This window comes from Leishmania martiniquensis, chromosome 31, assembly GCF_017916325.1.
Source record: "Leishmania martiniquensis isolate LSCM1 chromosome 31, whole genome shotgun sequence".
Lineage (NCBI taxonomy): Eukaryota > Euglenozoa > Kinetoplastea > Trypanosomatida > Trypanosomatidae > Leishmania > Leishmania martiniquensis.
In genome coordinates, this window is record NC_090166.1 from 112,426 (window position 1) to 126,419 (window position 13,994).

Genomic DNA, 13,994 nt, shown 5'->3' on the forward strand with positions numbered 1-13,994 from the left:
CACCGCACTGTAAGCCACACATCAATACACATACCGTCGCTTGAGCGAGGCAAGCCGGGAAGCCGGGTGGCTCATTGCGTTCAAGGTCTCCATCAGGGAATCGACGTCGACGAAGGGAATCGTTGCGGCGTTGCGCACCGCATCGCCCGTCTCCGCTACTGGCATGTCCTCCTCACTGGATGCCGCCACGGAAGGCGGATCCAGCATCGTTGGCGAGAACACCCCGTCGCGTCCACCACCGCTGCCGCAGCTGCTACGGTTCCGCTGACTTTTCAGAATGGAGACAGCCAGCAGCACCTCCAGCCCTAAGGCGTACCCGTCTGCAGGCATGCCCGACTCGGGATGGGCGGTCAGGAAGTGGTGGACGTCCATGCCGAAACTGCCCTGCAGCTCGGAGCAAACGCGCGCGAACGAGAGGGCGACGCGCTGGTGCTCGCGGCGCTCCTGGATGCTCACCCCGCAGTGTGCCTTCTCCAGCTGCAGCTGCGACTTGATCTCCCCCTCGCTCATCTTGGGCGGGCACTCGAGCTGGAGCACCACCAGGCTCACCATCGTGAAGAGAAATTCCTGCAGCAGCGCCTCCAGGTTGTTCAGACACGCTGCAGCTGCCCTCTTGTATTGGTCAATGCTCTCGCTGGGCAATACGCCAGACCGCTGCATATCGTACGGGATGCATATCTTTGCATTGCTCGCCTCCAGATAGCGCTCCACGATGGCGCGTGTCGCCACAGCACCGCCCGAGCTCAGCTGGTCTGCAGTGTAGCGCAGAGACTTCTCAACCAGCGTCATGAACGAGATGGCGGCCTCCACATCCGTGCAGGCGGCCCCATGGGCGTGTAAGAGCTTCTCCATCGTTGGCGGGTCGTGTCCTATCGCGTCCGCCTCACATAGAGGCGGAAAGACGTGGAAAAGCCAATTGCGGCGGTGCCGCTCGCGGTACTGCAGCACTGCCGCGAACAGCAGTCCGTACCACTCCGCCGTCTCATCGATGCGGCCGCCTGGCACGAGCAGACCATAGTGCCGAATGAACTCCGCGATAGAGATGCCCACCTTGGCCTCGATGTAGGCGTGAAACAGCGGCTCCAGCTGCGCCCACAGCTGACGCGCTCTGCAGTGGAGCTGCGCCTCGAAGGCGCGGCGATCGATCTGCGACGGCCAGGTCAGTAGCAGGCGGCGCACCACCCGCTCCTTGCGCTTATCCACTGCAATCAAGTCATCCCAGTTCTCTACAAACTCAATGGCGCCCGCCTGCGCTGAGAGAAGAAGGTTGTCAGGCGAGGTGCAGTCGAGCCGGAACGCCAGCCGCCGCGGGTTCACAGACACGAGGTTTACTAAGGCGTGACTGGTCGCCTCCCTGTCAGGCGTGGGCAACGCTTCGGCATCCGCGGCGCGGCGACAGCGCGCCGTCGCCCCTGTCGCGTACCAGTCCAACAAGGGAAAAGACATCGATTGCCGCGTTTGCGGAAAGAGGTCAAGCATGAAGTGACTGCACCGGCGCAGTTGGGCGGTCACCTCTTCATCGGCCGGAAGCTCGGCGCCAAGCCGCAGCGCTTCCAGGAGGCGCTCCAGCTTTGGCACCAGTGCCACGCAGTGGCAGCGGAAGGAAATCCAGTCACGGATGCACGCGTCTCGCTGCTCCGAGATGGCGCCGCCGCCGCGGCCCTGCGCTGACATCCTCCGCAGTACCGGCGAGAAGGAAAATTCCTCAACCGAGGTGAGGTGCACCCGGTACAGTCCCTCCCGGGTGATGGCGGGGTCGGCAAAGTCCTCCATAGATCCGCCCGGCTCGCTGACGCAGTCGAACAGGTCAGAGCTCGGCACGCGACTGATGAGCCGTGGTAAAGCCGCCGGCGAGGAAGCGAACAACGAGCTTCCCTCGGCAGCGGTGCCGTTTGTGGGGCTCATCGGAGGCGTCCCTCGCCGTCTTAGCCGAGTGGCACTCTGAATCGTGATTTCCAATCCCTCCGTGTCCACCGTCACGGCGCATGGGTTCTGCATGGTGGCAAGGTCCAGCGTCTCCTCGTTGGCAGCCGCGGCCATGCGAGACCGGGCACCGGCCATGCCGTCATACGCTTCCGTCGCTCTGACAGCGGCAGCGGCTGCGCCGCCTGCTGCGGGTGCGAGTCTGGAGTACCCTGCGTTCTCCCCTTCAATCGCGGAGGCGATCGTGGCCCCGTCCCTGTCAACGCCGAACTCCTCCATCATTTCCATTTCTTTGATAGACACGCCCTCGCCGAGGGCTCGGATGCAGCGCTCGAAGTAGCACTCGATGGTGTTTGCAAAGCGCTCGTAGTTCGGCGCGTGGTCGCAGTCGTTGCACCCGCCCATCTCAACCGGAAGCACCGTCGCATCGATGTGCCTCAGCAGCGCTCCCTTCTTGATATCACTCGAAGAGAAGAGAAAGATGCAGTCGCTTATCACGCTCGGCAGCTGCCGCAGCAGCGGCTTCATGACGAACGTCAGGGAGGTGCTCATGTTGCAGACAAACATGCGAGCGATGACACCGGGAAAGAACTTGCTGATGCGCAGCGCCATATCCTTCTGAAAGATCAGGTCTGTGTTGCGCAGCATAGACGCGTTCTCTTGATTGATGAGCCACGTCACCGTCGCCGTCGGATTTTTTCGGTCACAGCGCACCGACCAGCTGAGGAACATGTCCAAATTTGCCTGCCGCTCAGGCCGCTGCTCTGCTTTGGGGCTGTCGCGCGCCGTGTTGAAGTACAGCACCGGACGGCCTTCTTTATCGCGCCCAATGTACTGCACGATGCCCGCCCGCATCGACTTGCGCATGGTGTCCGTCATGGTGTACTTAGCAAACACCGTCCGCTCCATTTCATCTCGGCGTCGAAGCTTCGCTACCGTCTCCGAAACGTCGAATTTTTTGTTGGCAAGGAAGAGGTACATCCATCCGTCAAAGAAGCTGTGCCGAACCCCGACGGACCGCTTCACCTCCTCGAGCGCCGCGACATGCTCACGAGGGCATTGGAACATCCCCGCGCAGGCCGCAGGTGCGTGGGCAGACACTGGATGGCAAGCGTGAGGGAGAAGAGGGGAAGGAAGGGGAAAGGAAAAGCGAAGAGTCGGCCGGCGACGGAGCCCTCGGCAGTTGGGAGAAAAGGACAGCCCGCCTTATCGCAATGGCCCAGTCGAGCAGTGGAGCTGCCGATGCGACGCAGACAATGGTGCGTTGCCTTTCGGGACTCGTCAGCGCGTCGTCTATACGCGTGTTCGGTTGTGGTCTGCCCGCAGTAGGAAACGTTGAGAGGAAGCAAAATGCCGTTGGGTGCACGTGCGCGATCCATCAGCTGCGCAGGGGCGTCTGCGGCAACCTGCGAGAGGCACAGCGGTCCACACCCTCTCCGTGAGATGAGGCGCGCTCATAAGAAAAGGGGATACACGAAAGGCCCCCAAGCCGGCTCGTCAGGGCAAAGAAGAGAGCCAAAAAAAAAAGAATCGCTATCGTCTTTTCCCTTTTTTCTTCCGTTTCGGTCCAGCCGCTCCTGGGGTCCCCCGCGTACACGTTCACAGACGTGAGCGAGCGCGCTCCCTCCGTGATCTCTGTCGGGTGTGCAGAGGCGGCCGTGAGTCACGGAGCAGTGGAGGCGCGGAGAGGTCCTTCGTCAAGAAAGAGAAAGAGGAAAAAGCTGACGAGAAGAGGCGCGCTGCTTACAGACCTCAGCGGTGCCCCCTTTTCGCTGGCCAAAAAAGGGGAGGAGGAGGGGGGCGAGAGAAAGTATATGCACGGACATGTCTGCATGGTGAGAGCAGCGGCTACCAAAGAAGGCACTCAGTGGGGCAGTGAAGCGGCGCACTGTTGCGCGGATGCACACCTCGTTTTCGTCCCGAGACGGTGTCTGGTGCCTCTACGGCTGAAAGAGTGGGTGTCACGCGTGTCGCCACAAAGGAATGCGCTCACTGCTGAAGCGGGAAAAAAGGCATCTTATCCAGGCCGCGCCCTCGTGTAGAGCGTCGCCGCTATGGAGAGGCGGCAGCGCAGCCGCACCGTGGCCGTCCTTTCATTCGGCAGCGCAGCCGGTATCGTCTCACTTTGCCGAGTCCGCTGCCTTTCCCCCTCTTCTGCAGACCCCCGTGGAGAAGGCGCCACCACTGAGCGCTGTGTGCGTGCTGCGCACGGAGCGTCAGCGCAGAAGAGACGCAACAGAATCGTCGACCTGCGAAGAGCGCACGGGATGAGAGCGGGTGGACGGAAGGGATGAGAACGACGCACCCATGGCACGTATGATACTGAGACGAGGACCACGCTCATGTGCACTACGCGGAAAAGATCCGGCGCTCCTTAGAAATGCGATGCGCGCCAGAGAGCACATCTTCACTGCAGGGGGTGGTGGTGGAGTGGGGTGTGAAAGGGCTTCACATGAGGCCGTAGGACGGAGAGGAGGAGGACAGAGGGGCTGCCCAGCGAAAAAAAAATGAGGACACGCCATTAGGAAAGGGGCTCTGTTAACGGTTGAGAAATCATTGGCTTTGCTTGGGAAGCCAAGAGCAAGCCAACGTGTGCCATGCAGGTGAGACAGACTCGTCCGCGTCGCGTAAGCTCGCGCATCGCGTCCCATGATCCCTAATTAAAGTAGATCAGCAAGGTCTTCGGCAGAAAGCGGAGGCACGCCGGTGCCATTCTGGCCCGCCATAGCGGCCTCCGCAGACGCAGCGGCCGCCGTCGTCCGCTCGATCGCCTGAACAAGAGCGTGACACACCGGCGGGGGGACGAGGAACGGGTGTGCGTTGCAGATGTAGGCAAGCAGGTCGAGGCCCCAGCTGTGACTCGCTGAGTCGCCACTACTCCGCTGACGCACCTTCTCTACGGCTCGTGAAAATGATGCCGGCGCCACACCGAACGGCTGGTAAATCCCCTCGAAGGAAGTAAGAAGCTCCAAGAGTGCGTCTGCCTGCCTTTCCACTTCCAGTAATCGAATGTGTGCCGTGAGTGTGCTGCAGGTGTGCAGAACCACCTTTCCAGAGGGGTGCTTGTGCGGGAGGCGGTTCCACAGAGCACGGGCTTCGGCATGACTCTCTGCCGTCCCGTCCTGCAGCAGCGCCGTCACCACCGCTGCCGTAGTGGCAGGCGTCTCCGTCACTCTGTATGCACACAAATTTTTCTCGTACACCTCTTTGGCGTGGTTACCGGGGCTGCAGGAAAGGTACGCATTCCACACATGCGTGCTGCGGAGAAGCGAGTCGGCGTGGCGCGTGCAGGCGGTGTCCGTAATGCGGTCTGTTGCCTCTTGCATCTCCGCCAAAGAGGCTCCACAGCGGTGCAGTGCCCGAAGATACTCGCCCCATGCAACGGCTGGCATGTACGCGGGCCCCGCAGCGCACGCGGCCGAAGAGTGCAAAGAAGAAGTAGCCGATCGATGCAGGCAGAAGCGCTCCGCCAGCGACTTCACTTTTGCTGTTTCGCTGCAGGCACGACGGTCTCCAGGAAGCTTGTGCATTCCCATTAGAGACAGCAGCGGTGCCGAGACGACCGAGTCCCAGCGAGGCAAGGGCGCAGCTCCCGTGCAGGCGGCCTTGTCCACAAAGGGCGCATGCAGTGCCGCGCACACCCTCTCCAGCTCGTCCAAGGACGGAGCAGCGACGGAGGGCCTCGAGCATCGCCACCGTGCCGTCTCCATGAAAAGTGCGATCATGTGTGAGCGGTCCTCGTACAAGATCTTTGTCATGCCCGATGAGCTCGTGCCGGGGGCGACGACACATGCCGGCCACTGTTGCACCAGCGACACCAAAATCGTGGAGGCGGTGTGCCAGTCCCTGAAGGCGCTGAGAAAAAGAACTGCATAGATGGCGACGGCTCGCTGTAACTCATGTGAATGCCGAAGTGCGTGCAGAGCCTCCTCGAGCTGCACCTGTAGTCGATCGCAGTTCGTGGGACCACCACTTTCCTGGAAGCGCGCCGACTTCAAGTACCCGATGAGCCGCTGCGCCGGGGCCGGCAGTTGTGCTGGCAGCATCCGCTGGATCACCTCCGGCGAGAGGGAGGGTGGCGTGCGGGCTTCACGAACCACGCAGTGCCGCATCACGTCAGCAGAGCGCAGGCGCCGCCGGAGACGCGCGTCTCCGCTACTCATACTGCGCCACGCACCAAATTCAATGCGAGAGGCAGGCGAGGGGAGCCAGATGCGCGGCCGACTAGGGCTGTGCGCGGACGCCGCCTCCGTGTCGAAGCGGGCTCGCGCAGTTGGAGAGTCACGGGCAGAATAACGCGCGTCAAGCTCCTGCGCCAGCGTTGTCAGCTCGTGAGAGGCGGTGAGTGCCGCCGCAGGTGTTTCCTCGATCTGCCTCGTACTAGCAGACGCGGATATAATATGCTGGTGCACCAGCTCGACGCTGTGCGCCTCGATAAAAGCATTGATGTACTGCTCTTTGTGGTAGGGGCTTGTCGTCGATTTCGTCTCTCGCAGGCGCCGTGTCTGAGCGCGCGCTACACGTCGAGCCGTCTTGCGCAACTCCGCCGACGGTGCGTCCAGCACGGACCCGACCCACAAATGGCGGGTGGGTCGCATAAGCGGCGAACAAGATACCTTTGGGCGACACGCACCTCAGCTCACACACATAAACAGACACACACACACATCGAAACGAATGCGACAAGATGTGCCACTGTCGATCGCACGCGCACGCACGTTCTGAGTGCGGTAAAGGAAGAGGGAGAGGGAGAGAGAGCAAGTACGAGTGATGGAGACAAGCAGCGATCGAGTTGGCAGGCACTCGGGCGCCGTGTCGCGGTCGGCGCCTATGCATCCAGGCAGATTATGAGCAGCCAAGCGCCACTAAAAGCCTTGTGCGGGCGTGGGAGTACGTCATTTCTGTGCAGTGCCTCGGCCTACTGCGCAGCCTCACCCCACCACGTCAGCTGCGCGGCGCTTAGAATCGGCAAAGGGGAAAGAGCACACAGACACACACTTATAAAGGAGTTAGCGGAAAGTAGAAGAACAGTTGCAGGAGAGAGAGACAGACAGGCAGACAGAAACGCACGCACACAACGCGCACAGGCAGGGCGGAGAGGCACACAAGACGCGCGACGTGAAGCGAGTAGAGACGGCGAGATCGGGCGTGAAGAGGGAGAGGGAGGGGCAGAGAAGCGCGCCGGCCAAATCTGCTCCCGCAACCCCGCCTCGATGGCGCAAGCAAACATGTGGAACTGCTGCCTCCATGAAGCTATTGGTCTTCGGGGTCCCCATGTGATTGTCGTCTCCAGGCTACAGCCCCAGCGTCTCGCGCAGTACCTCCAGCTCGTGCTCGTGGGAAGCCATTAGCTCAGCCTGACGCTTCAGTTCTGCGATGTTGATGCGTAGACGCGTCAGTCTTCGACGACGGCAAATATGCTCCGAGGACTCGGATGGGCTCCATTGGAAGCCGTGGCTGCCTCTCACCTCTTCCTCTCTCGACGGCCAGCGGGTGGCGTACATCCACGGTCCCACCTCCCAGTCCTTCAGTTCTTTCAGGAGGCTCTTGACACGGCTTGTGGGGCTCCGCGCGAGATGGTGGTCTTCGGCCCAAGCTTTCACCTCCGACGCATCTGCCCACCGCCACTCCGGCGCCGCCGACACCGCAGCGTCTCCTGAGGCATCGCGGTTGAGTTGCTGCAGATCCACGGCATGGCCGTCCTCCGCATCGTCGTAGGGGAACGTGGCGTGCAGTCGCCATTCGGCGCCCTTGCTAGCTGCCCGCTCTTGATTCTGATATATGGTCACCACATCGTAGGGCTGGAGACCCACCAAGTCTCTCGCCTGCCGCAGGCGCAGGTCCTCCAGCTCCAGCCAGCACTTATCTCGCTCCTGTGCATCCAGGACGTGCTGCGGCACCTGCAGCGTGCGAAAGAAGCCGCTGAAGTTGAAGCGGCGGCCGTCGTGGGCCCCAGAGGCAAGGCGCCCGTGCACAATGGCGCTGTACTGCGAGAGAAAGCCTATTGAGTGCACGCCGTCCGCCGCGTCTGCTGGCCTGCCGAGGGCCAGGCTGGGCCTCGCTGGCCGTAGACTGCGCTTTGCAGCATCAGGCGAGACGCCCCCGCTCTCTCGCTCAGGTGAAGAAGCTCCAGAGTGTGTACCCCCCTCAGCCGCGATCTCCCGCTGCCGCAGGTTATCCTGCTCCACTGTGAATCGAATGTACAGCTCATTGTGCCCATCCTCCCACGCGTAAAGCAGCGCGTTGCGTCCAAGCGGCTCCCCCACCTCAGCAACGTGGCGCAGCGCATACTGCCATTCTGATACGGTCGAGGCAGGCTCTTGTGCGCTGTGGGACTCGCCCGCATTGGACCCGTTCTCGGAGGCGCGACTACCGCTCCGCGTCTCGGCCTGTTCTCTCAAGAGGGCCATCTGCGTCGAGATGTACGACGCCTGCGCCGCGGCGCCGTCTTCAATGGTGACTGTGTGCGCGGCCGCCGCAGAGCTCGCAGGCGCCTCTGTGCTCATGCGTGGCGATCTACGCGTGCGGCGATGACGAGAGCTGTCAGCTCTGCCACTCTCCCGCGATGAGCCGCGGCGAGGTCCATGACGCCAAGTGCCACTGCGCTGGCCAACAACAGAGGCCGCCAGAGGAAAGAGACAGGGAGTAGGCGAGCCGATGGCACCCGTGCTTGGCTGTTGCACCGGCGGCACCGAAAGCGCGACGCCAACAGCCTTCGCATCGCTCGCCAAACTCGCCACTCCCTCCGTGAGTGGCGCCTTCGCAGTGGTCGGCAGCGCAGGCGCTTCATCGCCGCCCGAGAGGTGAAACAGAGCAGCCACGAGCGGGCGCGTCAAACTGAACAGGCGGTACGAGTCGCGGCGACCGCCTGAGGCTGCAGCAGATGTCGCCGTCGCGGCATCTGAAAGCGGCGCCCTTGTCGAGCCATCCGCTGAGGGCGCCAGCGCCTCTTCCGGCGGTTGATGGTGCAGTGGCGCGACTTCGTTAGCGGTTCCGCCAGCTGGCTCGAAATGGGAAAAGTAGGGAGACACGGTTGGGGTCCAGCGCTGCATCGACGACAACCACTCCCCTGAAGCGGTCGCCACGGCCTTGCTGGTGGCCTCCCTCAAATACTGTGACAGGCCACCATCCCCCACCTCCTCCGGTGCGGCGTGGTCGGTTTGGGCGACTGCGTGCGAGGACAGAGTGCGATCGACTGCATTCGTCACGGCAGCAACTCCGGTAGCAGCGCGACACCCCTCGCGACTATCTGCGTCCTGCTGCTTGGCGTCGTTCAGGGTACCCACGCAGTCCAGAAACGGCAACGGCACGCTCAGCAGTACTTCATTGTCCGCTATGAAGAGTAGCAGGCGATTCGCCGTCCAGTCCGGCAGCACAGAGAGCACAGCTGCTGAGACAGGTGCAGTGCTATCAGGCGTGCTGCCACTGCCGCTAGAGCGCTGAGGGGCGTACAGCTCCATGAGTACCGTATACGGATAGGTCACGGGACGCCGGGTGCCGCAGACTCCGTTGCTGTCGCCATTCCCGCCTCTGGCGGCACTCGTCCCGGCGGACAACTCAGCAGCTTCTGCGGTTGCAGCGGCGGTGGGGCCACCCTCCGCCGCCGGTGATGATGAGGACCGCGAAGCAGCGTTGACATCATCCAGCCAAGCCTCCAGGTCTACATCCTTGAACGCCTCCGCTGCGGGCTCTGTCTTCGTTGCAACGGCGCCCGGATCACCGGAATGAGAAGCGGCATCCACTCCCGCCACCTCCACCGGATTGCGCCCCACGGGCATCGGCGCACTGCCAAGTAACAACACCGCATCATTGCTCGTCACAGCTGCCGTGCAGAACCACGATCTCTCTTCCTCGCTGTCTACGCGTTGCTCGACTACCAGTCGGTGACGGCCGAGGGGAACCCAATGCAGAAAAAACTCTGAGGCGCACCGGCGATCGCCGGGGCCGCCATCGCCATTGGCAGCATACAGTCGACGCGTCTCGATAAGATCTCCGGTGCACCCGCACAAGCGCCACAGCTCCAGCCCAGGTCTCGCCAGCAAAAGTGTCACAGGTATGCCCACCTGGTACGGGCGCGCGTTCATGGCGATACCAGCGTCGCACACATCCGCCGGTACCACCTCGTGCAGGAGGCGCACCTCCTCAAGCACAAAGGCGCGGCGAGGGCCCCAAAGAACCCGCAGAAGAACAGCGTTGATCTCAGCCGCCCTGCTGCCGCGCACCTCCTCCGGCGATGTCGCTTCGTCAGGTACGTCTCGTGCGCGTGAGCAGAGGTACAGACTCACCAGCTTGTAGCCACGTGATGGCAGCGTCGACCGCGAGAAGGCGTTGTGACAGTGGTTGCACAGCTCCAGGCAGGGCCCGATGAGAGCGACGCGCGTAGCGATGCCGTGCTCAAGATGGTATAAAGTGCGCTCCGACATGGCCGACTTCTCCATGGTACTCAGCACGTGGTCCTCCTCTTCCGGTGTGAGGGACTGCTGCTGAAGAGGCACCTGACCGTGCTGTTTGTCTGCACGCGCAGCCCTTTCCCCACTGTAGTTGGCGAGCCCTCGGCTGTCCGCAGGGGTGGCCTCCTCTCGTGGGCGCACGTCGGTCTGCCGGTACCACAGCGGTGCCTTCTCCAGGACCACCGCCGCCTCTCTTTCCACGTCGAAGAACACTATCGCGCCCACCTCGTCGACGCTCACCACGACGGGGGAGAGGGAGAGCGGCTGGTATGACTCCAAGGCAAGCTGAGTGCACTGCATGCACACCACCTTGTTCGTCTGGTGTCGGGTGTGGTTCAAGCAGAAGTGCGCCCCGCTACTCATCACGGAGACACTGTGCACAACACGGTCGCTGCCAGACGCGACGCAGAAGTAGCGGCTCCACTTGGAGAGGTAAACAGCGCCATCGACAAGAACGGGCTGCATCGCCGCGCACAGGTACGAGTCACGCACCTGAAACGCATGACGCGTCTCGATCAGCTCGAACACGCCCGTCGCCGGGCAGGTGCCCTGCGGCATGGCAGCTGGTGATGCGGCGGGCTCAGTGGCGTTGCTGGGGCACCGGCTTGCCCCCGTGCTCAACGCCGAAGTTTGCGCCGATGCATGCTGCACCGCGGACGCCGCCAGCCCGGGAAGCCGTCGCTCCCGATATAGTCGAACACCGGTACGGTGTGCGGTCACGATGGTGGAGAGGCCCACGACACACAGCGAGTTGATGCGCGCATTGGGAAAGGGGTCCAACATAGCAGCTGAGGGGGGACAATAGGGAGGGAAGCGGCAGACGTGTGTGGAATAGGGCGCCTGTACACCGCCACCTGTTCGCCGCGGCCGGCGACGTGCCACAGAAGCTTCGCCACTGGCCCTCCTGTAGCGACGACTGCGACTGGAGCGCCGCCCATGCGTCGATGAAGACTCCGATGTCTGATACACCGACCGACGTGAGACACTTGCGCACACTTCTTCACCCGGCCCCGAGGCCTCTGGCAAGGGAGCGCTGCCGACATTCATGGAGCCCCAACCCTTCGTGGGCCGTAGAGCACATGCGTGTGTTCAGCTCACGTTACGTCAGCAGCAGCTTACAGCTTTTCACCCGCTGCCGCCGTCCAAGACGCCGAACACACCACGAGATAAATTCGCTCAAGGCCTGCGCCTGCCGGGGCGACTCGCAGAGACGAACGGGGGAGGGGGATGCAGAGGGTTTTGTGTGAATCTTCGCGCCACGGAATGCGAGAGGGGAGAGCGGAGCGGCACTGGGCGCATTGGGGGGGAGCGTGTGGCCGCGCACAAGCGTTGATTGGACTTAGGTGCGACGCTTCGATGTCCCTCGCTCGCTCAGTCGCTGACACGCACCAGCGCCGTGTCTGCCGAATATGCAACGACGTCAGTTTTTTTTTGCGGTAAGGAGTTGGGCAGGACGGCGTCCGCTTTCCCTTCAATAGTATCGGCTCGCAGAATCCACAGCGACCCGCGCCAGCGCGCTCCTGCGGCGGCGGCAGTCCGCAACCAAATTGGAGCGCGGCAGCCGCAAGAAGAGAGGAGAGGGTCACAGATGCGCGTATATGCATGCATACACAAGAGGGCGTGGTGCAGAGTCAGGGTCGTTCGCCCCGCTCGACGCTCACAGCGATTGCCGGTGCTCGACGGGAACCGCCGCTCGCCTGCCATCATGAGAAGAAGTGGAGCGCTTCCGTTGAAACGCACGGCGCGACCCCCAGCCCCCGCGGTGTTGCGTGGGCGATCGGCGCTCCAATTCTACACACACTGAGACGCCTCTGGTATCGCCTCGTGTGTGCGCAACTCACGAGTCTTTTTGTTGGTGTTGGTGACATTCAGAGGGACAACTGCGTATCCTATCGCACGCGTATACACAGGCACACACACACACATTTTGAAATCGCAGTCCGTTTAGGCAACCGAACAGACGAAGAAGGTACCCTTGGCGCGATAAAGACGACGCACCTGCGACACAGCAGCGCAAGGATCGGCGACAGCACGGCAAAAACACCGCAGGGCACGCGCACGACGACAAAGTGAACGGAGAACCAACAGAGGAAAACAGAAATGAAAATGGGGGAGAAAATTGGGAAGACGATGAGAGGAGAGCGACGTGCAAACAGTTCGGCACCGATACACAAGCGACGACCACTCGGCCGCAGCAGCGGCAGCGCGTGATGGGCGGGAGTTCCTTGGCAGGATGCTCTCGATGGTCTAGGCGCTGCGGAGAGGACCCAATACGCACTCTTCCCCACACGCCTCTCACCTCGCGTCGATTCCATGAGGAGAGGCGGGGAGAGAGAGCCGGAAAGCGGTGCGGGCCGCTGTTGCTGACGCTGCAGCAGATGTCTTCTGCTTGCTGCCGTTGGGGATCGCCACAGTGACGCGACTCACCAGCGGAAAAGAAAACGCCCACAGAGGCACAAAAAGGCGCAACAGAAAAGGGAAACGATTTGAGGGGGGAAGGGGAGGCGGATGGAGCGTCAGTGCGATCGCAGAGAAAAAAGAGAAGAGAGGGTGAAAAGGCCCCAAGCGGGGACGGGGAAGGACGGAGAGGGACGGGAGGGGGAGGGACGGGGAGGGCGACGCACTCAACGACGACCAAAGCACTTCTCCGCATCTAAGATAAAGATCCAGCGGGAAAGGGAGGAGAGCGGCTCACCAGAGATAGAAGGCGAGCACAGTCAGCCCAAAAAGGTCTCGAAGGTGCACAGACGCGTCGACAGGCTGGTCGCCCCGGACAGTGTCGCACAGCCCTTTTTCCCTTCCCTTTCTCCGTCTCCCTCTCCCCCTCCCTCCATACCGTTTCCGATCCGTGCTGAGAGCAGCGATATCGAAGAGGGCTCGCCGCAGTGCCAAATAGGTCACTCCGGCATTCGCTTCCAGAAGTGCTTTAGACAGCAGCCCAGCGCTAGGAGGTTCCGCGTAGCGTCCGCGGACGAAGGCGTACACGACAGCGACCACCGAGAAGTGTGTGTGTGTGTGTGCATCCCTGGGTGTCGGCACACTCGTAGCCTCTCTCTCGCACACACACACACATACATGCATACATACATATATATATATGTAAATGTGACGGCGTGCACACTTATCAGAGGACAGATGTGCTGGCGCTCTCATCGGATTCGTTTTCGATGTGTGCACATATTCGCCTCCCTCCGTGAAAAGGGGAAAAAAGATGAAACAGCGAGAGAGAGGGAGGGAGGGAAGGGGAAGGGAAGGGGGCGGGCCCGAGGCGCTGTGCGTACCAGCGCACGTCTGAGAGGGTAACGAGCCCGCCGATGCGGTAACGCGACGCCGTTTGGCCTCTTCTCATCCACGCATACGCACGCATACATGCGCAGACTCGAGCGCGGCACGAGGCACAACGTGAACGTGGATGAAAGGTCCGACGGGTGCTTTGAGTGATGACAGGCGATATAGCTCCCACCCGCACGTGCCCCCTTCCATGGTACATGCACGCGCCTCCCCCCTCTTCTTCTGCCACCCCCCCCACTCCTTTCCTCCCCTCGCCTTGAGCATAGCGGGCACATAAGCGATTTATCGCTAAAAATGGAAGACACACACACACAACGTAACTTGAATGCA

The 13,994-nt window shown here is 61.9% G+C and overlaps 3 protein-coding genes across 3 annotated transcripts; all 3 read right to left on the minus strand.

Annotated features, from left to right (window-relative positions):
- Positions 1-21: 21 nt before the first annotated feature.
- On the minus strand, positions 22-2,991 carry LSCM1_01339 (uncharacterized protein; the record flags this gene model as incomplete). Its single annotated transcript, XM_067318961.1, has 1 exon — positions 22-2,991. One exon carries the CDS (start codon positions 2,989-2,991, stop codon positions 22-24), a length of 2,970 nt encoding a protein of 989 aa, XP_067176240.1.
- Positions 2,992-4,583: 1,592 nt separating this feature from the next.
- LSCM1_01340 (uncharacterized protein) lies at positions 4,584-6,521 on the minus strand (the record flags this gene model as incomplete). The annotated part of the gene is made up of 1 exon (XM_067318962.1): positions 4,584-6,521. The coding sequence occupies one exon, from the start codon at positions 6,519-6,521 to the stop codon at positions 4,584-4,586; it is 1,938 nt and encodes a 645-aa protein (XP_067176241.1).
- Positions 6,522-7,217: 696 nt separating this feature from the next.
- On the minus strand, positions 7,218-11,420 carry LSCM1_01341 (uncharacterized protein; the record flags this gene model as incomplete). The annotated part of the gene is made up of 1 exon (XM_067318963.1): positions 7,218-11,420. The coding sequence occupies one exon, from the start codon at positions 11,418-11,420 to the stop codon at positions 7,218-7,220; it is 4,203 nt and encodes a 1,400-aa protein (XP_067176242.1).
- Between the last annotated feature and the right edge of the window lie 2,574 nt (positions 11,421-13,994).